This window comes from Symphalangus syndactylus, chromosome 6 (assembly GCF_028878055.3).
Source record: "Symphalangus syndactylus isolate Jambi chromosome 6, NHGRI_mSymSyn1-v2.1_pri, whole genome shotgun sequence".
Lineage (NCBI taxonomy): Eukaryota > Metazoa > Chordata > Mammalia > Primates > Hylobatidae > Symphalangus > Symphalangus syndactylus.
Window position 1 is genome coordinate 53101600 of NC_072428.2, and position 24861 is coordinate 53126460.

At 54.4% G+C, this 24861-nt stretch overlaps 1 protein-coding gene and 1 non-coding gene across 7 annotated transcripts in view; one reads left to right on the forward strand and one right to left on the reverse strand.

Annotated features, from left to right (window-relative positions):
- Window positions 1-24861, reverse strand: part of PDE2A (phosphodiesterase 2A) — a 99676-nt gene that overhangs the window by 25820 nt on the left and 48995 nt on the right. For all 6 annotated transcript variants that reach the window (XM_055282835.2, XM_055282839.2, XM_055282840.2 and 3 more), the window contains 2 exons: window positions 8383-8472; window positions 4842-4930 (listed from right to left, as the gene is read on the reverse strand). In XM_055282835.2, coding sequence (XP_055138810.1) covers window positions 4842-4930; window positions 8383-8472 — 179 coding nt within the window. The remainder of the gene's footprint in view (window positions 1-4841; window positions 4931-8382; window positions 8473-24861) is intronic.
- Window positions 21569-21630, forward strand: LOC129485548 (U7 small nuclear RNA). The gene has a single exon (XR_008658690.1). It is a non-coding gene; the product is annotated as a U7 small nuclear RNA (small nuclear RNA).

Here is a 24861-nt window from a genome sequence, read left to right on the forward strand (position 1 = left end):
CCTTCTCATTGAGACCCAATCCCACACTGAGCCCCCACCTTCTCACTGAGCCCCCATTCCCTCACTGAGCCCCTATCCTCTCACTAAGTCCCCATCCCCTCACTGAGCCGCAACCCCTCACTTGGCCTCATCCCCTCACTAAGCCTCCATCCTCTCACTGAGCTCCCATCCTCTCAATGAGCCCCCATCCCCTCACTGACCCTCATCCTCTCACTGAGCCCTAATCCCCCACTGAGCCCCCATCACCTCACTGAGCCCCCATCCTCTCACTGAACCCCTATCCCCTCACTAACCCCCATCCCCTCACCAAACCCTCATCCTCTCACCTAGCCCTCATCCTCTTACTGAGCCCCATCCCCTCACTCAGCCCCCATCCCCTCACTGTGCCCTCATCCTCTTAGCCCTCTTCCTCCGAGCCCCCATCCCCTCACTGAGCCCCCATCCCCTCACTAAGCCCTCATCCTCTTACTTAGCCCTCATCCCCTTGCTGAGCCCCCATCCTCTCACGGAACCCTCATCCCCCAGAGCCCCCATCCCCTCATGCAGCCCCCATCCTCTCACTCAACCCCCATCTTCTCACTCAGCCCCCATCCTCTCACTGGGCCCTCATCCTTCACTGAGCCCCCATCCCCTCACCCAGCCCCAATCCCCTCACTCAGCCCCCATCCCCTCATTGAGCCCTCATCTTCCACTGAGTCCCCACCCCTCACTGAGCCCCCATCCTCTCACTCAGCCCCCATCTCCTCACTGAGCCCCCATCCCCTCACTGAGCCCCCATCCTCTCACTGAGCCCCCATCCCCTCACTGAACCCCCATTCCCCGCTGAGCCCCCACCCTCTCAATGGGCTGCCACACTCTCACTCAGCCTCCATCCCCTCACTTAAGTCCCTACCCCCTCACAGAACCCCTCACTCTCACTGTGCCCCAATCCCCTCACTGGGCCACCCCACTCTCATTGAGCCCTCATAGCCTCACTGGGCCCCCATCCCCTCACTGAGGCTGCCCACTGTCACTGGGCTCCCATCCCCTCCCTAAGCCCCCCACTCTCACTGAGTCCCCAGGACCTGGACCCTCTTCTTGCCCTCCTTCCCCCAGCATGTGAGGATCCCGAGATGGGAGCAGACCGTTCCCGGTGTCCTCTGAGACAAACCCTAGGGATGGTCAGTTTCTGCAATGAAAGAAGACCTGGTCAGCTTAGGGGAAGAAATTTCTTAGGGATGGGCCCTGGGGACCCCCAAATGGTAGCAGAGGGAGACAGCCAGCCTGGGCCGAGGTGGGCGGTGGGTGCTTCAGTTGCAGCTGAAAGGCCTGAGATTTTTGCTGCACTCAGCATCAGGTAATCAGCGGCTTTAAGATAGCAGGAGACACAAGAAGAGGAAGGCGGCAGAGCCGGGGCCTGAAACGGTTTGGGGGATGGAGGTGGGGCACCAACAAGAGGGAAGTGAAGCCTCCTTTCAGGAAGACCCTGGCCCAGGCAGCCTTCCAGGATTCTCTCCTCTCCAGCCCTGAGGCCCTTTGCAGCCCTTACAATTCAGAGCCTCACCAGCCCTCAACATCAGAATGTTCAGCCTATCATTTTACAGAAGGGCATATGGAGGCCCAGGGAGAGGGCATCGGATTGTGATTGCAGCCATGTTGTCCTGGATCCCAGGTCTCTGACTCCCAGCCCAAGGTTCTTCCCGTGGAAGAACCCTAAGGGAGGCCAATATGGCCCAGACCCCTTTTCTGAAACTTGGTTCCTTCTCAGTGTCAGGGAACTGTGGAGCAGGCTTCCCCAAGAGAGCTTCTGGTCAGGCCATGAAAGATAAGTAAAATGGGATTGGCTGAGATGAAAGTGGAGCAGGGACGGTCTTTGCAAGGGAGCGAACAGCCCTTGCAAGTACAAGAAGACAGGAAAGCCAAACACACTGGGGGGATGCAGCTGGGCATCTGAGAGCCCACAGAGCGGCAGGAACAGGGGCAGGTGGGGCTGGGAGCCGGCGGGGGCCTCCTCACTCCTGCCTTGACCCTTTTCCACCCTGCCTCTCCCCACACTGCCCTGATCCCATTCCCTGCCCGTTGCCTCGGGCCTCCTTATCTGTCTTTATGATCCAGCCTCCACGCCACACCTGCTGCTGTTTGCCCGCAGTCCAGGGTTTCCTGGAGGAGCACCCTCCCCACACCCCCACCTCCTCGGGCACTGCTAGAGCCTCAGGCTCCACGGCAGCCTGCAGGTCAGTCCCTCACCCTCCTGGGGGGACCAGAGCCACAGAGGTCACCATTGGAAGGACCCTGTACCCAACCCCACCCATTTCACAGAAAAAGAAGCCAGAAGGGAAGTCATTTTCTCAAGGTCACTCAAGGCTAATCATTGGTTGGGACTTGGGAGTGCAAGTAGTAATCACTGAGCTCCTACTGTGTGCTGGGCACTGTGCCAAGCACTTGGCACCTGTTACCCCATTAAGCCAATAGACCGGGCCTCAGGTAGGAAAGCAGAGAGACAGGGAGGAGCTGAGCTACAATCCAGACCTGTCTGAATCCCATTCCAGTGCTCTTCCCTCGTCCACACACCTGGGTCTCAGGTCCCTATCCTGCTGGGAGCTCCTGAGAGCAGGGCCCAGCCAAGCCTGGGGCCTCTCTGCCCTAACTGTGGAGATGGGCTCACCACCAGACACCAGACACCAGGCACAAAGGTGGGCAAGCAGAGCTCAGAAACCAGAGAGAGCACTGGGCCTGGGCCTTCACCCCAATCCTTTTTCAGGTAGCAGCTGAGCCTGGCAAGCCACTCACCTTTCACAGGGGCCATGGAAAGAATTCCTGTTTGGGGATGATGACGGATGTGTCCCGATGACGGGTGTGTCCCCTGGGAGGTCCTTGCTGCCCTCACTGTCTTGCCTTCTCATCCCCTGGCCCTCCTCCTGGAATCTGCAACCCCTGTCTCCCAGCAGGCACTCACCTCCCCATCTCCACTGAGCTCTGGAATAATTGGATTTGAATATTCACTTTTAATTGCTTTTTTTTTTGTATTTTTTCCAAAGGCCTTACTGAGTCTGAAGTGGTTGGAGGGAGGGTGCTGAAAGGGCAGCTGATGCCAAGGATCTGAGTCCTCTCAGAGATGCCTGGACCGCAGATACGCAACCACTCCACATGCCCAGACAGCTGAGGGGAGCATGTGTGGGTCCTAGGGGGCGAAGCAAACCTGCAGGCTGCTCCCCGCTGCCTCCTGAGCCTGCTTTCCTACATCCCTCCCAGGAAGGCGTCCCAGGCTGCTCTGAGGAGCCTTCCTGGAGGAGTGGAGCTTATATGAAGCAAAGTTCTTTAGAATTAGAGGTGGGGGCTGCTGGAGGAGAGCAAAGTTCTTTGGAATTAGAGGAGAAAAGGGGACATGACCACCTTTTTCCCCTTAAGATTCTAAAGACCTTTCAGACCATCCTCTTATAGATGGGACACGAAGGCTAGAGAGAGGTGGTAATGGCTTTGTTCCCACGCTCCTTGACGGAGAAGTTGTTAGGGGAAGGTGACAGGAGCTCAGTGGGAGAATAGGAAGTGGGAAGGTGGCTATCAGAGCAGAACCAACCCCTTCCACGGGAAAGGGCTGGGGAGAGACCAGCATCCTAGAAACCAGGGTTTCCAGCACAAGGAGGGGCCTCAGGACCATGAGTCCAGCATCCTCAAACAGGAATTCTTTCCATGGTCCCTGTGAAAGTGAGTGGCTTGCCAGGCTCAGCTGCTACCTGAAAAAGCCACATCCCTGGACCACTTGGCCTGCTGGAAAAGCCCTCCTCACAGGGGTAGAGAGCTGCCTTTTTGGGACACCCCCACTGGCGCCCACTCTGCCCTCAGCTCCTGCCCAGTGCTCCCTGGGCCCCACAATGGCCCTGCATTCAGTGCTTAGCAGGCAACGGCCACATCCTTCACAGCCTGCCTCCTCCCAGCAGCATGCCTGTCCCCAACATTTTCTCATCTGATAAGTTCCACTTCCTCTCACTGTCCCCTAAACAGCCAGGAGTCAGAAGACCCGAGTCCTAGGCCTGGCTCTGCCTCATACCTGGCATGTGGCCTTGGTCATGTCTCATGATATCCACCCATCTGGAAAATGAGGAGGCTGAATTAAATGGGCATCAAGGTATCAGGGGGCTAAGTGCACTGATCCCATGATCCTGAAGTCAGTGATTCCAGCATTCTCTCACAATGGTAATCCCCAACAGACAGCCCTCACCATGGATCAGGCCTGATTTAAATGCTTTACATGTGTGACACACATTTAATCCTCCCCACAATCCTATAAGTACCATTATTATCACCATTTCACAAACAAAACTGAGGCACAGAGAGGCTGTGTCATTTGCCCAAGGTTACACAGCTAGTAAACAGGGAGCTGAGATTTGAACCCAGGCAGTGGGGCTCCAGAACCCTCAGCAGGACTCTGCCTCTGATCTCCCTGTTCTCAGCTGAAAGGAGTTGGCACTGTGAGCTCCTGCAGGCCCAGCATGCTGGGATTCCAAGTCCAGCCTCACAATAGTTCTCACAGCATGCTGGTGTTCTAACTGATAGACCCCATAGCCCCGATGTTCTGAGACTCTGCTCTGAGGAGGCTGCAGCCATTTAGAAGCAGTTAGAAGGAGAAAATTTGCCATCGCTTGGTACTTTCTCTGTGCCTATCCATTTCCCCAACAAAGAGAAGACATTGCTTCTGCCCTTCTGTGCTGGGGTCAGCAACCTGGCCAAGGAATCCCACCTGGCAGGGAGGCTGGGATCAAGGTTGGAAGGGGAGGGTCAGACCAGATGACCTTGGATGGTGCCTCAGCCCTGAGAATCCTTGGCCACGCAAGAGGGCAATGGGGGTGCAGAGAATGGCTCACCGGACTTTCCCCTCCTGGGGCAGCTCATGTAGCGGATCCTCACACACCAGCCGGGACTCCCCATCCAGCAGGTAGGTGTAGACAGTTTCCTAGGACAGAAGGCACTTATGAGACCCTGCGGAGAGGCCCTCCCAGCTGCCCAGTCCCAGCCTGCACACAGGGGTCTGCGGGGCAAGGTCGTGGAACCTGTGGGAGTGGAGCTCTGGCAATGATCTGTTTGTTTTTCTCTCCAGGTGATTCTAAGATGCAGCCAGGACAGCAAAACACCTGGTGAACTAAGCGCCTCGTCCTCTCCTCTTGGAAGGAATTCTAAGCAGGCAATGATTCATGAACCTGCGACTTTCTTTACTACCCAAAACCCAACGTGCCAGGTGAAGAGTTTGAAGGACTGAGGGTGCAGACAAATCACCTCCCAGCTGGGATATTTCCCTGCCTAACTCCAGCCTCGGGCATTCAGCAAACAATAACTGAGCATCCACTCTGAGCTGTACCAGGGATGGGGCTCAGAATGCTCTACGAAGCATCCCTTCTTCAACTCTACAAGAAACCACATACCCGTAACCCCGGCCAGGGGAGGAGCACAGAGCAGGGCACTGCACCATCCTCCGTGGGGGCTGGAGAGGGCTTCCTGGAGGAAGTGACTTTTCAGCTGTCACTGAGTGGTAATTAGACACATTCAGGGAGTGGGCAGGGTGCAGAACGGGCTCCCAGGCCTTGTAGCAGGTACACAGGTAGGTCCAGAGGTGTATAAAGCATGGAGCATTTAGGAACAGACAGTGAGAGAAGGGGCACAGGGGCTGGGCCCGAGGTCAGTAGGGCTGAGGGGGATGGGCTTACCAACAGAACTGGGGCAGGGCAGGACGTGCGCAGGGAGACGTGAGCAGATTTGTATTTTGGACCGATTACTCCTCAGAGGGAGATCAAAGCTCTTGCTCTTTAATCCTCCCTCCCCAAGGGCCCAGAGCAGCTCTGGCCTCAGTTCCAGGCCATGTCTTGGCAGAAGTAGTTGCCCTCACTGACCTACAGGCGAAAATCCACATTCCTTCCAAGCAGAACTGGCAACCCTTCGGGATCCCTGACCAACCCCCATGCAACGCAGCCTTGTCCACAACTCTGCGGTTTTCTCCGCAGGAGGGTGGAGAAGGGCTTGCCTCCCAGCTGAGGGTATCCTGGAGGGCTTCGGGAGGAGCTGACAGTGGAGCTACGTGTTGAAGGCCCACCCTCAGTAACTGTGGAATCCTTCCCAGAAGAAGCAGTTGCCTTCCATGACTCTGAGAGTGTCCACAATCCTGCCAGCCACTCTTGTTGTCATCGGCTGTCGCCAGCCAGCCCCCACTCCCTCCCAATCCCCAGGAGATGCCCGGCCACTACTTCCAGAGACACTGAGCCGGGTTCAGTGGTGCGTGTGGCATGGGGTGGGAATGATAAGGCCTGAAGGGAGTGAGAGGGGCAGACACCCTCTTGTTTAGCTGGAAGGAAACCTAAGTGGGATGTTCAGGGATAAAGAATTCAGTGGGAAGGAGGCCGCCCACTCTTCGGCTATATCTAGCCTCCTTGTCATCCATCTCTTCCAGCAGCCTGGGAGGGGCCTGAGTTATTTGGCCCAAAGAGGTTAAGAGACCAGCCGGGGTCACACAGAAAGTCCTGCCCAGGCAGAGGGAGGGGTGGGTAATCCATGGGGGCAGAGGGGGACAGATTCTCGCTTCACTTCCGCATGTCCGTATGTCTCCCACCCCCTTACTCTCAGCCCTCTGGGTTAAAATTAGCTGAGTCTATTGGAGAGAAGGAGGGAACCATTTCAGACACATCAGCACCATCTGCATTCGGGGCTGCCTGCCACAATGGGTGCTGATGAGGAAGCCAGGTGCCAGCAGCTCTCCTCCCTGGGCAGGGGTCCCCTCCCCATCTCTGCTTCCCTCCCTGGGGGCAGCAGAGCAGACCTCAGCTCCCTTACCTCACTGGGGGCTGAGCCCCTCCGTGCAATCAAGCCAGGACTCCCAAAAGTCAGGGCTTCCCTACCTCCTATAGGGCTCTTGGGTGGGCCAGGGCTGACATTTCCCACTGTCCCAGGAACCTGGACCACAGCTGTCATCCCAGCCCCCAGCTTTGGGGAGACAATTAATCTGTTGCAGAGCATCTAGGCTGGCACAGCCACCAGGGCACCCTGCCTGCGAAACAAAGCCAGTCAATTCCTCCTCCCGCCCTAGGGCAGCCTCAGTGGCCACAGAGGCTCTCGGAACAGCCCTGTGGAAACCGACCTGCCAGCTTCCACCACCCTCCCTTTCCAGATGTGCCTCCACCCCAGGCCAGATGTTGCCTTAGTCCCATCCTTCTTCGGGAGGATTTATTTTTGGGCGCCAACACACCACCCACTTCCTACCAATTTCACACTCAATAAAGCTCACTCATTAGCCCTCCTCCTGGGCTCTGAACTTGTAGGAGGTTTGGGGAAGACAGAGCTGAGGAGAGGGAATGGGGGTGCTTAGATACCAAGTCCCATTTATCCCTGTCATGCTGTGTGACCTTGGGACAAGTGCCCTCTCTCTCTGGGCCTCCGGTGGTTCATCCATCAAGCAGATTCAGGGACAATGGGCTCTGGAGGGGTGGGAAGGTCACATTCTGAGTTGGCCATATTTCCTGGAGCAGGGGCTGCCCTTGGCCGCCGGGTTTAGAGTAGGGAAGAGGACATTCAAGGCTATCGGGACTCAGTTAGGGCATCTCCTCCTCCAGGAAGTCTTCCATGCCCCTTAGGCTGGATCAGACTCCCTTCTCCAGGCTTCAAAAGTCCCCTGCTTCCCTCTATCTGGCGCAACTAACACCCTGCTACCTTGGGCCTCAAGGGCCGGTTTACCCATTCTCCTGCCTAAGGGATGAACAGTGGCCATTGAAGCCAGGTAGGGGAGTGGCCTGGAACAGATGATGAGGGGCACAATCTCCCCAGTAAGGCACTCTGGGCTCAGGCAACCATGATCACCCCAAACCTGCCCCCCAAACCTGCAACTCATCCATGGTATTGGGATGGGACAGAAAGAAAGCTGCTAAAAGGCTGCTAGAGGCCATTTTTCCAGCCTCCCATCTCCAGGCAGGGCACTTTAACCCAATGCATGTCTATTCATCAAAGCTGAGCCCTATTCTAGTACCTCCCAGACCTGGCTTCCAGGAAGTTCTTCTAAATGTCTACCCTCAACTTCTCCTGCTGCATGTATTCCAAAACCCAACTGGCTCCACCACGTCCTGTTATCCTAGGTGAATCCCTTTCATTATCTGAGACACAGCTTTTCCACTTAATCTCTAAGTCCCCTTCTGGCTCAGCCATTGCAGGATTCCTATGCAAGTTCATTCCTTGGTGCTTAGTTTCAGGCTTCCTCCTCCAGAAAGCTGTCTCAGAACACCCATCCAGACCCTTCACTTCCCCATGAAAGTCCTCTGGGCAGGGACCCTGCCTCTTCCATCCTCCTTGGCCCTGAGTGAGGTACATCGTAGAGCTGGTCAAAGACTTGGGGGGTGGGGTGGGAAGTGTGGGGCAAGGGCGGGCACCTACCACTCGGGGGAGCACAGCTGACAGGGCCTCCTTGACAGCACGTTGCAGGCCCGAAATGTCGATGACAGAGCCCAGACTCAGCAAAGCGTCCTGGAAGAGAGGAGAGGGCAGTGAGGGGCTTTGCCAGGCAGGCCAGGCAGCCCCATCTGCCCAAAGGACTGTGAGCAAAACCCCCCAGCTTAGTCCAGAGCCCGAGGCTTTCAGGCACATGAATCCCAGGATCTTAGGATCTCAAAATCAGTCTTAAGGCCACAGAATGTCCATGTACCCTCATCTTACAGGTGGGGAAACTGAGGCTCAGAGAAGGGCCAAGGACTTAGCAAAGACCTCATAGTGAGTCAACAGGTCAAGCCTGGCCTAGACCCCAGGTCTCTTGTTCTCTAGTCGAGGACAATTCTGGCATAGTAGGGAAACCACAAGGCTCCAAATTAAAACAAAACAAGCAAACAAAAAAACACCCAAATTTGAATCCTAGCTCCACTGTGTATGAGCAGTGAGTGTCTTGGTTGAGTCACTGAGCCTCAGTCTCCTATCTGTAAGTTGGAAGCAGCTGGGGCTATTGCCCCCTACAGGCTGACATGAAGACAAAATGAAATTGAGCCCTTAAAAATGAAAATAAAAATGAATCAGAGCCCTAAAAGTGCCTCACAGAATGCGCAACACAGAGTAGATGTTCAGCTGAATATTCGCTGAAGCTGGGTCCCGCTCACTTTCCCCAGAAGGAAGGTGGTCCCACCTAGTCTCATTTTCCAGCCTAGTGAGGGGCTGGGTTGAGAGTAGCAAGAGCCTATGGGGTGCATGACCCATAAAGTGGGAGAACAGTTGGGCCACCCCTGGCAACTATAGGAGGAGAAGGAGACGTCAGCCTTGACTGCCTTACAGCCTTCCCATCCCAGGAACAGAACTCGTCCTTGCAGAGCCGGAACGGAGACAAAAGTCCCTGCTTCTCGCTCTATTAACTTGGCCAGAGCCATGGGGATCAAAGAGAAAGGTAACAGAACAAAGGAAACGAGGGCCAAGGCAAGATCGTGACTCACACCAGCCACCAGCCATGCCCTCCCGCAAGCCCTTGGAAGTCCTTTCAGATGTCTTCCCAGTGGAAGGCTGGGTCTGTGTTCAGAAAGCAAAGTGATTAACTGCAAGATGAAGGAGACATGGCTGGGTCCCCATTCATGTGAACATGATATGAGGTTGAGGGTCTTGAAAGACCACAGCTCAGCATGAGCCCACAGTGTAAGCATGACTGGCAAGAAATAAAAATGCTCAAACTGCAGGCCATATTAATAAAGGTCTGTTAACCCAATTGGGAAGATGACAGTTCCCCCACTTTTATAGTCTAGTTAGACCATCCCCTGTTCATTGTGTTCCAGGGGCTGACAAGATGACACTCATCCAGAGGAGGCGACCTATGAAAGGAGGGAATTGGAAACCAAGTTTTGCATGTGACTAAGACTGGATAACCCAGGGATGCCTCACCTAAAGCAGAGGAGACCCAGGGTTATCAGTCTCCAACTCCAATCTCTCAGACCCTCCTAGATGGGGGATCTGAACTCTGTGGCCCCAAGGACAGCCTGGGGACCCATAGGATTTCACAGGAGGCTGGCCTTGGTCTAGTGGGATGAAGGACCTTCTTCCAAGTAGGGCCATGCTACAAAGGCATGCTACAGGTCACCAGGAGAGAGGGAGGAAGTGAGCTTCCCATCCTCAAGGGTGCGCAAGAGTGGGCTGAATGCCTATTTGCCAGAAAGTTCCACGCTGGGCTCTAAATGATGCCTTGCGTCCAGGCTTCAGCTCCAAATTTCACTCCTGGGTCTTCTTGGCTGCAGTTTCCTTCCCTACCCCCCACCCAATCCTGTGTTCCCAGGAAGAGGGCAGTAGTGGGCCTTATCCCCAGATGCTTACTCAGCATCGCTTTCCCCAACACCCAGGCTTCCTTGGTCCCTCCCACTGCTCAAGGATGAAGACACATATCTTGGTCATGGGAAGATGTCTGCCCTCAGACATCAGAAGCTACTGATTCCAGACAACACAATACCCAAATTGGATCACTTGTCCTTTGACCCTTAGGCATTCCTCGTCACAGCACAGACAACTTCAGCACCACACAGCCACAGATCCCACATCCTCGCAGACATCCCAGCAGGCCTTCAGACACCATCCATGTGCACACACACACACACGTTCTCACTGGTACAGTTCCTTACAGATTCACAGGGCAAGAGCTCGAGTGATACCTGTGCACAATACATGCAGGCTATTATGGCCTTCCAAGGTCAATTCTGAAGACTAAAAAGGGGAAGAAGAGCTGATGCCCCCAATACTCCCAAGATAAAGTCTTCCAGATGCACGTTCCCCAGACTAGGGCTCTAAGGACAGCAACAGAAGGTGGTGTTGGTTTGTGTCTATTCCTTCCTGGAGGCAGAGGAGCCAACAAGCTGACTCCTGAAAGGCCCTGCCCTTGGTGGAGTCTGAGGTATGTGAGGTGGACTTGGGGAAGAGAGATCCAGGTGACAGAGTGAGCCTGATACAGGGGGAGAAATTCTTCAAAGCCACAGCCTTCAGAGCTAAGTCTCCCCATTTGACCGATGAGGAAGCTGAGGTTCAATGAGAAGCAATGATCAACCTGTGGTCGCCAGCCAGTCAGAGCAGAGCCAGGTCCAGAACCCAAACCTCTGGATCTCTAGACCCTGTCTGGTTCCTGCTCAGCACCCGATCCCCAGCTCCCACCCTAGGGGGCTCAGAAACAACAGTCTGTCCTTTATTCTGATTGGTGGACTCCTCAACCTGCCCTTTGCTTCAATTGGAGAATGCCCTCAACTGTCCTTTACTGGAATTGCTGGGTGCCTACCTGACCTTTGCTCTGATTGTTCAGTTTTCTGTGACTTTTCAGGCCAAGGGCAGGATAATAGCAATAAGGAGAGCAGGAAAGGAAAGTTGGGGAGAGCTGGGGCAGCAGCAGGGAATGGCTTCCCATCCGTGCCAGAGTGGACTGGATGGCAATGTGACTGACGAAGCCCAAGGCTCTTTGTGGGCATCCTTCTGTCAATCCACCTCCTGGTCCTGCCCAGCATGCCCCAGAAGTGGAGGGTGTTGGGTGCAGGAGCTGCAGCTGGGAAGGGCCACTTCAGATCTGGCACTCAAAGGGGCCTTCAAGGCTTGCTCAAATGCCATCTCCTCCATGAATCTTCCTCAGATCTCAAAGCAACTTCACCCCCATTGCACCAGCTCAAATTGCAAAGCCCATGAGGTGTGGGCTCAGAGGGAAGAGTTGCTGCTTCAGTGAAGGAAGGAGAGAATCAGTGGGGAGCAGCTGATAATGGGAAGCAGGGAGATTCCTGAATTGGAGGCACAGATGGGGAGCAAGGCTCAAGTCAGGGGGCTTCAATCTTAAAAGGAAGAGGCAAGGAAAAATACAGACACAGCTTTACCTGCTCACATGCCCATCTACACACGCCACACAAATACATATTGCCATGCACACGCCTCTACTTATACGTATATGCACAGGCTCTCACACAAATACGCACACAGACAGACCAAAAGGCAATCATATATTCAATGCACAAACAAGGTTGCACTTAGACATGCACATCACACCCCCCCCCACACACACACACACACACACAAACACACACACAGAACTCAGGCTCGGGATGGGGTGAAGGAGGTCACATTTCCTGCCTTCACAGCTTTTTGGAACAAATATCAGTATAGATATCAGCATAAAAACCAGGCAATTTCCCACACCACAGAGGAGAACTTGTGATGTGTAGAAAAGAGCTGCAATTTCCAATCCTGTCCCAGACTGACTACAGAAGTTCTGTGTGGCCTTAAGCAACACCTTTCCTCTTCTGAGCCTCAGTTTTCTCATTACTAAAAAATGGATCTTTCCAGCTCTGCAGCATATAGTTCTATGGTTTTGTGGTTTAATTCAATGAGGCTGGATGGATGAGTGGGTGGGTGGATAGATGAATGGGTGCAGGATGGGTTGGGGGTAGATAGAGGGATGGTGGATGGATGGGTGGGTGGATGGTGGGTGGATAGGTAGATGGGTGGGTGGATGGTGGGTGGATAGGTAGATGGGTGGGTGGATGGTGGGTGGATAGGTAGATGGGTGGCTGGGTGGGTGGGTAGACGGATAGATGGAGCCTTTATGCTCTCCCCAGCTCCACCTGCAGCTCTGTAGTCCAAGGTAGGGCCAGTCAGCACCACAGACAGCACCAATTACCAAGGACTTATCTTTCATTCACCCCAGGTACCAAGAAAGGGGAGCCTGTTCTGAGTCAGGTCTCCTCTGAAGCCAGGGTTGGGGCTCAGCCTTGGGCTAGATCTGCACTTCTGCACTTATCTGGGGAGAGGAGAGGGTCTGGACTAAATTACTTCTAATTCCTTCTTAAAGCCTAAGATTCTATGAAACCAGAGATCTTGGTCTTACCCCCTCTGGAGCCACAAGTGCAAGACCAACGCCGTTGCTGAGGGTTGGGGTCGCTGCCATAAGATCTCTCCTGTTTCATCTCCATGAGTCTCTAGGCCTTTCCCCATCTCCACAGGTCCTCCTACGGCTCACCCCACTGCCTGGCACCGGCTCCATGCCTCCTTCTCTGGAAGGAAGCCTCACAGTTCCCCTCACACTGGCCTACAGGAAGGCAATAACATCAAACTCAAGAGTCAAGTACCTCCCAAGGTCCGGCTGTGCTCTTGGGACTGTCCGTTCACACTGATTCATGCAACCCTGCTTGTGTTAGGTCCTCTGTGAGGCCCTCCTCTCTCTCTGGGCCTTGGCGTCCCCTTCTCTAAAGGGATGGGTCCTTCTAGATCCCCCAGGACCTCAGAGCCCTCTCACTCTCTGTCCATCATCCCTTCCCTTCCTTTCGGGTGGACTTCCCTGCCTCCCTCGGCCGACGTCCACCTCTGTCCCAGGCTGCACTCCTGTTCCTCTCCAGGAGTCTTGACGTCTTTTCCCACCTCCGCGTCCTCTCTTCCTCTCATAGCTTCTCCTCCCACTCTCCATCTCTCTCCTGCATACTTCCTGCCCCCACCTACTCCTGTGTCTCCAGCCCACTCCTCCCACAAACCTCCAAATAGTCACCTTGAGAACACTGGGAGAAAGCACCTAACTCAAGAGAAGCGCCCACAGAATGGGAAACCCAGGAAGGCAGCTAGAGGGGAAACAGGGGGTGCCAGGCAAGTGTCATCTACGCCTCTTTTGCTTCCTGCCTCTTGTTCCGGTGGGCAATATACACAGCCTCTTATCTTCCCAGAGGACAGGGCCCTTCAAGGGCACAGGAGAACTTATCGACCTCTGTGCCTAGCACGGGTCTGGCACTAGCAAGCACAGCCGCCCAGTCAGGGTGACTGGCAGAACTGCCCCAAAGGTGTCCTCCTGTAGGCTCAGACCAGAGAAGCCCGCTTCAGCTGAGCCTCAGCCCCTAGCCTCAGCCCAGCACCCAAGCTGACTCTATGCCTCCTCGCAGCCTCACAGCACCCCCAGCCTGCAGAGTCAGAGACAAGAAAGCAGAACAAGGCGTTTCCTCCTCCTTCCTCCCCACACGCCCACGCCTGCCACCTGGCCAAGGAGCCGCCTCTCAAAGACACTGGTGCCTCGGATGCGCAAAGAGGAACTGCCTGTGAGTGCGAAGATCTTGCAGCCCCAGACCTCTCTCAATGAGGCTGAGCTGGACCAGGGTCAGAAGAATAGAGGAAAGAGGCTTGGCAACCCTTGGGAGGCTTAGTCTGAAGGAGGAGGCAGGACAGAGACCCACAACGCAGCTGAACTAGCCCAACTGTCAGTGCCATGCTTGAGTGAGGCATCAGGCTTTGGGGAGGGGAAGGTACCTTTCCCAAGCACCTCCTGTGACTAGAGGTTTCCACCAGGTGTTCCCCAATTTTCATGTGCACCAGAACCACCCAGAGTGCTTGTTAAAGTGCAGATTGCTGGCCCCACCCCCAGGGTTTCTGATACAGTAGGTCTGGGACAAGGTCCAAGAACTTGTGTTTCCAAACATTCCTAGATGACACTGATGCTGCTGGTCGGGGGACCACAACTCGAGACCCACTGACACTATCTTGGATCCTCCTACAAGCCCAAGAGGTGCCTGTTTGGGTCATCCCATTGTACAGGTAAAGAGGCTAAGGACTGGAGGGGAGGGGCCTTGTTCAGGTGAGAACAGCCAATGAGGGGACGCCCCAGGGAAGGTCCCAATGGAGGGGAGAAGCTGGGGGTGGAAGGAGAGAGCGAGACAAGTGGTGGGGAAACACGGATAACAAGGCAGTATGGACGGGGCCACTCACAGCGCAGGAGCCCAGTCTTAAAGGAGGGACCTGCCAGAGACCTTTCCTCCTCCCCGCTCTTTCTCTTCCTCCTCCCCGCTCTTTCTCTTCCTCCCCTCCCTCCTGTACTTACCCCTCCATGCCCCCATCCCTCCACCCTCCTGCCCACCCTTCGCAGACTCCGGCTTCAGTTGTTACTCCAACAGGGCCGCGTCTCCAGCCTCCGAGCCACACTGGAGACACGTGCACTGTAGAATACACCTGAGCCAGTCCCGGCGCCTCCCAAGGGTGTTCCCGTCCACAGGAGCCTGACCCCACACTGTTGGCTCCTCCCTTCCAGCGTCCACAACCAGCTCTACCCCGGCCTCTCGCCCTTCCCAAGCCAGTCCCAGCTTCTACTCCAGCTCCTGCCTCCTCCAAAATGACCTCCCGGTTGTCCCTCGCACCCTTGGATCCATCAGGAGCTAGGTTTGGGGGTGGGTGAAGGAATGGGAAGAGGGAAAGAGCAGGAGAAGGAAGGCAAGAGTTGCCTGCACGATCAGTTCCCTGAGGGCCTGACTCACTGGAATCCCCTCAGTCCCTCACCCAGAGTCTGGATTTAGGAAAGGAGGGAACAGCCAGAGTGGGTAGAGGGAGGGAGGCAGGAGCTGAGTGTGGGGAGGGGGAGGATGGCCCTGTGAGGCAGACATCAGATCAAGCGGGGCAGAGCCAGCTCAGGTCTCCTCCCACCCCCTCCCACCTTCAGCTGCTTCATCTACAGGGAAGAACCGAGAGTGGTCCCATTCCTGCTGCCCACATTCTCCTGGATGCCACAAACTTCCTCCCAAACACATCACAGCATCCCCCTCTCCATGCCATCACAGTCATCCTGGTCACCTGGCATTCTAGCTATCCTTGTCCTCTGGCCTGGGGCCCATGAGGCAGCTCGCGGCAGTCACAAGGAGGCAGATGCCGGCACACTGTGAATCAGAGTCGCGCCACAAAAGAGAGCCTGAGCAGGATGGATGAGAGGGTTCCCAGTCCCCAAGGGTGTGCAAGCAAGGACCAAGGCCCTGCCACCAGGGAGCCTGTGCCCCGAGAAAGCCCCCTGGTGAGGTGGCAGGTCTCCAGCTCTGACTTTGGTAACCCTGAATGTCTGTACACCCTCCTCAGCCTCACCCCCTCAGAGTGGGTTGGGAGCTGAGCAAAGCAAGTCCAGGAGCCTCCAAGAGGCAGGCATGGTGGCTCAAGCAGGAGAGGACTCAGCGTCCTCTGGACACTCACTCAGCTGAGTGTCCCGCTGGGCCAGTGTCAGAAGAGTTTACATCCCTCAGGAAATGATGGCCAAAGGAATAATTGGATGGGTGGATGGATGAATGATGAATGAATGAATGAAGTGATCTCCCTTCTCTGGATCCCCTCCAGGGAGAGTCTGTTGTTCTCTCTCCAGGCAAGTCTGACCCTCCCACCTGGGGCTCCCACAGCCCCCCAGTCCCCCACCATGGCATGCACTGTGTGCATCAATGCAGTGCCACCCTTTCCCATCTGGCTCCCACAACAGACTGGGAGTTTTTGGAGGGCAGAGATTGTGTCCTGCCCCTCTCCGGGTCTCCAGCATTACCCAGCCCCTCATAGGTGTTGGTAGATGTTTGCTGAGCTGTAAATGACTGGGTAAACTCCTGTGTGCCCAGGACTACTGGACCGTGAGGGCTACATGCCATCAGGGAGAAGAGGGATGTGGAGGAAGGATCCAGGCAGGGGAGATAGCTGAGACCTCCCAAAGCCTCCCCAGTCTGGCATAGTTACGGTCTTAGAGAAGGAGCCTGAGGAATGGGGTGTCTCCTACTGAGAGCCTTTGGCAACCTCTCCCAGGCACCTCTGCAGGCCGGGAGACCTTTTGTGCTTCAGGATCATCTCCAAGTGCAGACCGGGTGGGGGCAGCAGGTCAGGAGGGAGGGCTCTTCCCCAAGAGGAGCACTGTCACCATCACCTTCTTTCATGAGTGAGGTCACCTCCTCCAGGAAGCCTTCCTGGGTGGTCACTTGTCCCCCTCTCAGGCCTTCTGAGAATTCCCAGGGACCAGGGTCTACAGGGCCTCAGGCCTCATGGAGTCCAATCCCCAGCTTGATGGGGTAGACAGACTAAGGCCAGAGGAGGCAGGGAAGGATTCACCCAGGCTCTCATCTGGAGCCAGGAGACCCATGCTTCAGCCCAGCCCTTTGGGCCACACTAGGACACCTTGTCCTAGAGTCCTGCTTGTTTCTGGGGCCCCTGTAATACCTGCCTTGGCCAGGGGATGGGCTGAGCCCTCTCAGATGTCGGGTAGGGCTGAGTGTCTGCCTCCAGGCCAGAGACTGGGTCTCTTATCTCCTCACTGTGCCCATTGTGTGTGGGAGGTAAATGCTGAAGGAGGAGGCCTGGCCTAGGGTTAGTGTGGGCCTGCAGAGGGTGGGGAGGAAGGGCCTGCCTGGGGTGGGCTGGTAGGGGTGGACGGTGGGGGGCAAGCCCAGTCATGCTGCTCTTCTTAGGGACAAGACAGAAAGCAGGGCACAGCGGCTGGCTACTCAGTGATGCCTGCCCTGGGGCTCTCCCTGACTGTCCCAGCGTGTTTTCTCCCTGCCTCTCAGCCTCCCTGGGCGCTTGGCCGCCTCTCTCTGTCTGTGCCTGGCCACCTCTCTCTGTCTGTGCTCTGCGGCATGTGTGTATCCCACAGCCTCCCGCTGCTTTGTCCTATGACTGTATTTGGCTCTCTCGTCAGAGCTTGGCCCATCCCAGCTGTTCCCCAAACCCCGGGGGGAGGGGGAAAGTGGAAGTATGAGAAAGAGAGACAGGGACAGGACAAGTACCAATTCAGAAGCAGAGGGACAGACATAAGAGCCGGTAGGGAACCCCAGGGACAGGCGGGGGCTGGAGAGGCAGGGCTGGCTGGGGAAGCCCCTGAGGAGAAGACCCTGAAGACCAAGGCAGAGTTGGGAGAAGAGCGGGGTCCACCCTCTTCCTCTGCACTGACTCCTGCCCCCTTTCCCTCTCTCTGCCCCTGCAGGAATGTGTGAGCACTTTTATTGTTCCTAAAAATAGCCCTTCTTTTTGGGGGGTTGGGATAAGCAATCTTCTGAGTGGGGTCCGTCTGGGGCACGCCTGACCTCTGAGGTCCCAGCCACCATGCTCCCCAGGGCGGGGATCTCTCAGCTCCTCTCTCCCAGTGCAGTGGTTTGTTAAACATAAATGTGACCCTGTCCCTCGCTTGCACAAGACTGTCATAGCTCCTGGGAACACCCCCTCCCCTCCTCCAGAGTGACAGGCTCCGAGCAAAGTGCTCAGCACACAGCCTGGAGCAGGGCTCGCGGTCACCTTACCTCATCAAGGGGCTGAGGGTGAGGGGCTGCCCACTCCCTCCATCCAGGCTCTGCCTGCTCTGGCCTCAGGCCTCTTCGCAGAGCCCCAGTCTGATTCCCTGCAGCCCTCCAGCCTCCCCACTCCCAGCCTTTGCTCCTCCGTTTCCTGCACTGTGGTGTCTTCTCTTCTCTCCTGTTCTTCCTGCTCTGGCCCTCCAGAAACCCCCAGCCCTCTCCCCTGGTCTTGTCCTCCACCCATCACTGGGACTCTCATCCTTCTCCCGTCCCCCTCACAGAGCAAGCAAGGGGCTGAGCCACAGCAGCCTGGGCAGATGGGGCACCAAGGCACAGAGCCCTCCTCCAGTGAGGGAGAGAGTTGGCGGAGACATGGCAGGCTCTGGGGCCCCACACACTCCCCTGAACCCAGACCTTCTTTGCCCCCTTCATGTGCCCTCCCCAGCCTTGGTTGTCTTTTCTGGACTCCGGGCCTGAGTCTCTGTCTCTCTAATCAGTCTCCAGGGGAAAGCCCATCCAGTCTCATCTCCTTCCCACCTCCATTTTTCAGATGACAGAGCCAAGCCCCAGAGAGGCGAGGCGATGGGCCTATGAGCCCACAGGACGCTGGCCATGGGCCTTGGTCACTCTGCCTCATTACACAGGGTCCCGGTCAGTGGGGCCACAGGGGCTGAGGCCGGCTGTCACACAGCCCACCTCCCAACATAGCCCACCTCTCCACCCAGCCCGCCAGGCAGGCAGGCTGGCATCCAGAGTTATTTTCCTTTGGAGGGCCCAGGAAGCCAGAGAACAAACATCCGGAGTCTCTGGAATCTCTCCTACTTTCCTTCCTCACATCCTGAGGATCTGGGAGCCAGCATGAGCATGCACACAGCGTGCGCACACACACACACACGCACACACTGGGCTGGGTAAATATGTCAGCCTGGGATATCTTGTGGGACTGTTGTGAATCTGTGGGTCCCTTGGAACCCCAAAGCCTTGAAAAGAGGATGATGCCCTCCCACCAGACCCTCGGACCCTCTATACAATTCAAACTAAATTTTATCATGGAAATGAAAATTAAAATAGTTTTTGTGTGGTTTTTCTGATTGCAAAATTCTGGATACACTCATCAAAACTGACCTCTCCTCTCACTCTGTGCAGAACTCCCGCTTTGCTGGTGACCTAAGCACGTGTGCAGCCTGCCCATTAATGGTCCATAGTGGCGAGTCCCTACGGACCATCACATGATCATGGCAGACTATGTTCCCTGGGTCACTGGGAGAATGTCCATGTGAAAGTATGTAGGTCTGTGTTTCTGTGGGAATCTGTAACCCACATGGGTTGTGAGAGTGTAAACATGTGTGAGTACCCCGTGTCTATGTGTGTGCACTGGCCATCTGCACGTGGGAGTGACCATGTGGGCCTGCATCTATGCATATGTGATTCAGGTCGTTGATGTCCATGTGACAGTGGTATAGTGAGTGTGTGGCTGTCTGGGGGGCTGTGAATGCGCTGCTGGTTAGTCTTGTCTCCAAATGAGTGAGTGAACGTGTGGCTGAGAGTGGTGGAATCTGAGAGGGTCTAATTCTCCTCCTCTGTGCACCCCTGTCACTTCTCCTATCGCCTCCCTCAGACGTGGGCTCATCTGCCTGCCCTGCCACACACCACATGTACTGGACAAGTCTTTGGACCTTCCTGGGCTCAGTTCCTCATCCGTAAAATGGTCTCCTCTCCCAGGGCTGCTGAGAAGATTAAGCTGAGCCGTCAAACCTTGCTTAAGCTGACTCCCAGCAGGGGGCTGGGGCCACCTGTGCACATTAGAAAGGAGGGACCCCAATTCTCTGGGCAGATGCGGGCCTGAGGGGAAAGGCTTGGTGAGGGATAGTGGGCTCAGTTTCAGCGCCACCCCACCTCTGCTGGAGCTCCTGTGCAAGGTATAGCCTGCACGGTTAAGAGGCTTTGGCCTTGCAGGTGACCAAGAAAGGGCAGCTTCTTTTCTTCCTGCCCTACCTTCAGGTGTGCAGCCTGGAACTAGAGGGTCTCTGATTATAGGACTGGGGTAGACACATTCCAGATGAGACTCAGAGGTCACTTACCCCTCCTCACTTCCCTGGGGCCCTGTGCCCTCCACCTACCCCTCAGCGCTCCCTCCCCAAGGCCCAGGAGAAGGCCCCTCAGAAGCCACAAGGGGGACTGACCAGAGCTGGGATGCAGAGCTAGGCCAACTGGGGCCTCTGAGACCCCCCAATTCCACTCCCAGTTTTGGAAAGGGAGACTGAGGCCCAGAGAGCAGCAGGGACCCTCCTAGGAATACAAGTGAACCCAGGAAGTCCAGGCTTCTGTTTCAAGGCCTCTGTAGCTGGGTTTGAGAAGACCCAAGCTTTGGACTCTGTTGGCTCCTGAAAGGAGCCCAAGGAAGTGGGTAAAGGTCCCAAAAGACAGGCACTTTGACACCTGTGCCTCAGCTGTGGGTATGGACTCCTATCCACCCCCACCCTCCCGACTGGGACCAGATCCCCTACTGGTGTGATTAACCAAATTATGGGGCTTTTTCTTGAGCAAATTGCATCGGCCTAATTGAATGAGGCTGCAGGAACCTGGGCTGGAGGCTGACGGTGGTAAGGACGGCAGGGGAGAGGAGGGGGCAGGAGTGAGTGGGCGGGAGGGGGTATCGCTGACAACACCGAGCAGGAGACAGAAGTTGGGGGAGAGGGAGAGAGGAGGGCTGTGGGTGTAAGAGGACACCTCACTCAGCGCACCCTCACTGTGCTCCTACTGGTGCTCCTGTTATTTGGGGGCCTGGGGTGCAGGTGTTGAGATTGCTGCTCCCCAAGAGACCATAGAGCATTTACCAAGTGCCAGAGACCGCATGCATTGGAGCACTGCTTCATGCAATCCTCCCAAGAGCTCCCATTTTATACTTGAGGAAATTGAGGCTCAAGAGATAAAATGACTTGCTGAATGTCAGAGCCTAGACAGGGCTGTCTGACACCACAGGCCCTGCTCTTAATCAGCACCTATGACATCCTGCTGAAGTGCCCACATCCTGCCTCCAGGAAGCCTTCCTGGGTATTCAGAGAAGGGAGGAGCTCACATCTGGGCACAGACACCATTTCTGTCCCCATTCAATGTTTCTCTTCATCTACCCTACAATGTCCATGCTCCCTCCCATGCTCAGCAGCTAAGGTTGGGGCTGAGCCCACTTGAATCACATGCAGCCCGGTCACCTATAGCACAGCTTCAGTCCCTCTCACTCCCATGCAGAGTCCTGCACTGTGTCACATTCATCAACCAGGATGACACAAGGAGACATGACCCCTGTGGCCTTCACACAGCAGGTCCCACCTGCTCGGTGACACACAGTCATTTCAGGGTCCACAGCGTCCTACTGTCCCACGTCACTGGGTGTCACAGGGCCACACACAGAGTGATCTCTCACTGTCACCCTCACTCGGAGTCTCCCATATCTTCAGTGTTGCACCCATGTTCCCAAAGCCACCGTGTCACCCTCACACAGCATCAGACACAGTTCCACACTGGTTCTGTGTCACTGTTACATTTCGGCATCATCCAGGACCTCCTAGCCTTAAAAAACAAAAATCCAACATTACATCTATTTTAGAATTTGTCTAGCAGGTTTTTCAGTCTTCACCGGAAAGCTCCCCCCACCAAAAAAAAAGTCTACCTTTGGTGAAATGACATCATGTCTGGGATTTGCTTTAAAATATTTCAGCAAAGCAACCTATGAAATGGGAGAAAAATATTTGCAAATCTTTTATCTGATAAAGAGATAATATCTGGAATATATAAAGAACCCCTACAATTCAATAACAACAAAAAAGCAAACAACCCAATGTTTTAAATGGGCAAAGGACTTGAATCAACATTTTCCCAAAGAAGATATAAAAGTGGCCAACCAGCACATGAAAAGATGCTCAACTTCACTAATCATTAGGGAAATGCAAATCAAAACCACAATGAAATGTCACCTCACACCCATTAGGATGGCTACCATTTAAAAAATAAAAAAAACAAAAAGAACAGAAAATAACACATGTTGGCAAGGATGTGGAGAAACTGAAACCCCTGTACACTGTCCGTGGGAATGTAAAAAGATACAGAAAACAGTATGGCAGTTTCTCAAAAACCAAAAAATAGAATGACTGTATGATCCAGGAGGTGTACTTCTAGGTATACATCTGAAAGAATTGGAAGCAGGATCTTGAAGAGATATTTGTACACTTACGTTCATAGCAGCATTATTCACAATAGCTAAAATGTGAAAGCAACCCAAGCGTCCGGTGTTGGATGGATGTGGTCTGTCCATACACTGGAATATTATGTGGCCATAAAAAGGAAGGAAATCCTGTTGCATGCTGCAACATGGGTAAAACTTGAGGACGTTATGCTAAGCAAACTTAAAAGCCAGTCACAAAAAGACAAATACTACATTATTCCAATTACTTGAGGTATCTAGAGTAGTCCAAGTCATAGAGACAGAAAGTAGAATGGTGGGTGCCAGGGGCTGGAGACAGAGGAGGATGGGGGTTGTTGTTTAATAGATGCAGAGTTTCAGTTTGAGAAGATGAAAGAGTTCTGGAGATTGGTTGCAGAACAGTGTGAATGTACCTACCACAACTGAACTGTACACTTAGAAATGGTTATGATGGCAAAGTTTAAGTTATGTATATTTTACCACAACTTAAAAAATTTTAAGCTTAAGCAAAGGAAAATGAAAGAACAGGTAGGTGGGAAGTGAGGAAGAAATGAGGCCAAATCCCAGCAACTGTTGAACTGGGGTGATGAGTATATGGCAGTTTCTTATATTCTTCTCTCTGGTATTGTGTCTGCTTAAAATCACCCATAATAAAAAAATGTAATCTCCCTTTCTAGTGACCATGTCCTTCTCTGCAGCCCTCACAGCCCAACGTCTCCAAAGGGCTCTCCAGGCTAACGTCTTCACCTCCCTCACCATCCTACACAGGCCAGTCTGACTTCTGGCTCCAGCCCATCACTGAAATGGCTCCCATTAGCCTGACTCACCCACAGTGCCCAGCACAGCACAATCTTCCGGTTCCCATCTTACCTGTGGGCCAGCACCATCCACACACCGTCCCTCCCTCCCACTGGAGCCTCTTTCCTCCCTTGGCTTCTGGCTTCACACTCCTGGTCTCCTCTGCCTCCCTGGCCCTCCTCCTCTGTCTCGTTGCTGCTCCTTCTCACCTCCCCGGCCTCTAGACAATGGAATATGCAGGGTTTAAGGCTCGGTCCTCAGTCCCCACCTCTTCTGTTGCCAAGCTCCCTCTCTCCATTATCCCAGCCAGGTCCATGACCTTAACAAACCCCCCATGCCTGTCGACTCCCAGATGTATCCCCAGCCCGGCCCCGCTGCCCACTGCACACCTTCACCTGGATGTTTCCCTTCACACATCCAAAACAGTTCACTCGATTTCTGCCTCCTTGTCCTCCCACCCCACTAGTGCTGACCCTCCCCCTTGCCTTTGCCCATCTCAGAAACATCTCCACCATCCATCGCTTGGTTCTTCAAGCCAGAACCCTGGAAATTGTTCTCTGGTTTTCCCTCTTGCTCATCTTCTCATTTATCAGCAAGTTCTGTCATTTCTACTTTCAAATATCTCCAAAGTTGCTCCGTATCTCTAACTCTTCTGCCATTCCATTAGTACAGGCACCACCATCTCTTGCCTGGGAAGCTGCAGGAGCCTCCAGTTGCTCTGCCCACCTCCTCTCTGCCCCCCCCAACTTATCTCCCCTCCCCTGCCTCGCACCGTGCACACTCGCACACATACATATTCTGCAGCCCAAGCAATCTTTTCTTTTTCTTTTTTTTTTTGAGATGGAATTACACTTGTCACCTAGGCTGGAGTACAATGGCTCAATCTTGGCTCACTGCAACCTCTGCCTCCCAGGTTCGAGTGATTCTCCTGTCTCAACCTCCTGAGTAGCTGGGATTACAGGCACCTGCCACCATGCCTGGCTAATTTTTGTATTTTTAGTAGAGACAGGGTTTCACCAGTCTGGTCTTGAACTTCTGACCTCAGGTGATCCACCCGGCTCGGCCTCCCAAAGTGCTGGGATTATAGGTGTGAGCCACTGTGTCCGGCCGGAGCAATCTTTTAAAAACATCCTTTGGACCGTGTTACTTTCCCGCCTGAACCCATCGGTGCCTTCCAATGACAGTGTCCTACACAGCATTGTGTGTGCACATTGCATACTGTCACAACCATTACAGAGCATCACACATGTAATGTCAGGCCCAGGATCACACAGCATCACACGCCCACTTCCACACACTTGCTATCACTCCATGTCATGCCTTTGTTTGCACACTCAGCCTTACTAGATCATATGCTTGGGACACACTCAATGTCACAATTCAGTGTCAGACACTGGAGCCACAGACTCAGGACCATACCTGCTACTGCAGCGTCATTTGCTCATGTTTCTGTATTTGATTCTCATGGAGTCACACGCTCCATGTGCTCATTGTCACTTTCAGTGTCACACACGTTGTAGCAATGTGCAATGTCACACACTTGGTATCAGCATCACACTCAATATCACACAGTGTTACACACTTGGTGGCACAGCCACTGTGTACACATCTGCTATCATGGAGTGCCTCACACCCAGTGTCACATACTCAGTGACTCACCCACACTCCACACAGTACCCTATGATCATGGTCACATACTTGATATTACACGTCATAAGCTCCGTGTCACATGTGCAGAATGCCTCCTGTCCCACCGTGTCTTAGTGTCCCTCTTGGCGTTACCCTGGGTCCCACAAGCTCGGCCCCTCGTCCCCACCCCACTGGGCACAGTCGCCAGGGCTGTTGCCCCATGTCACGGCTGTTTCCTGTTGTTGTGCTCAG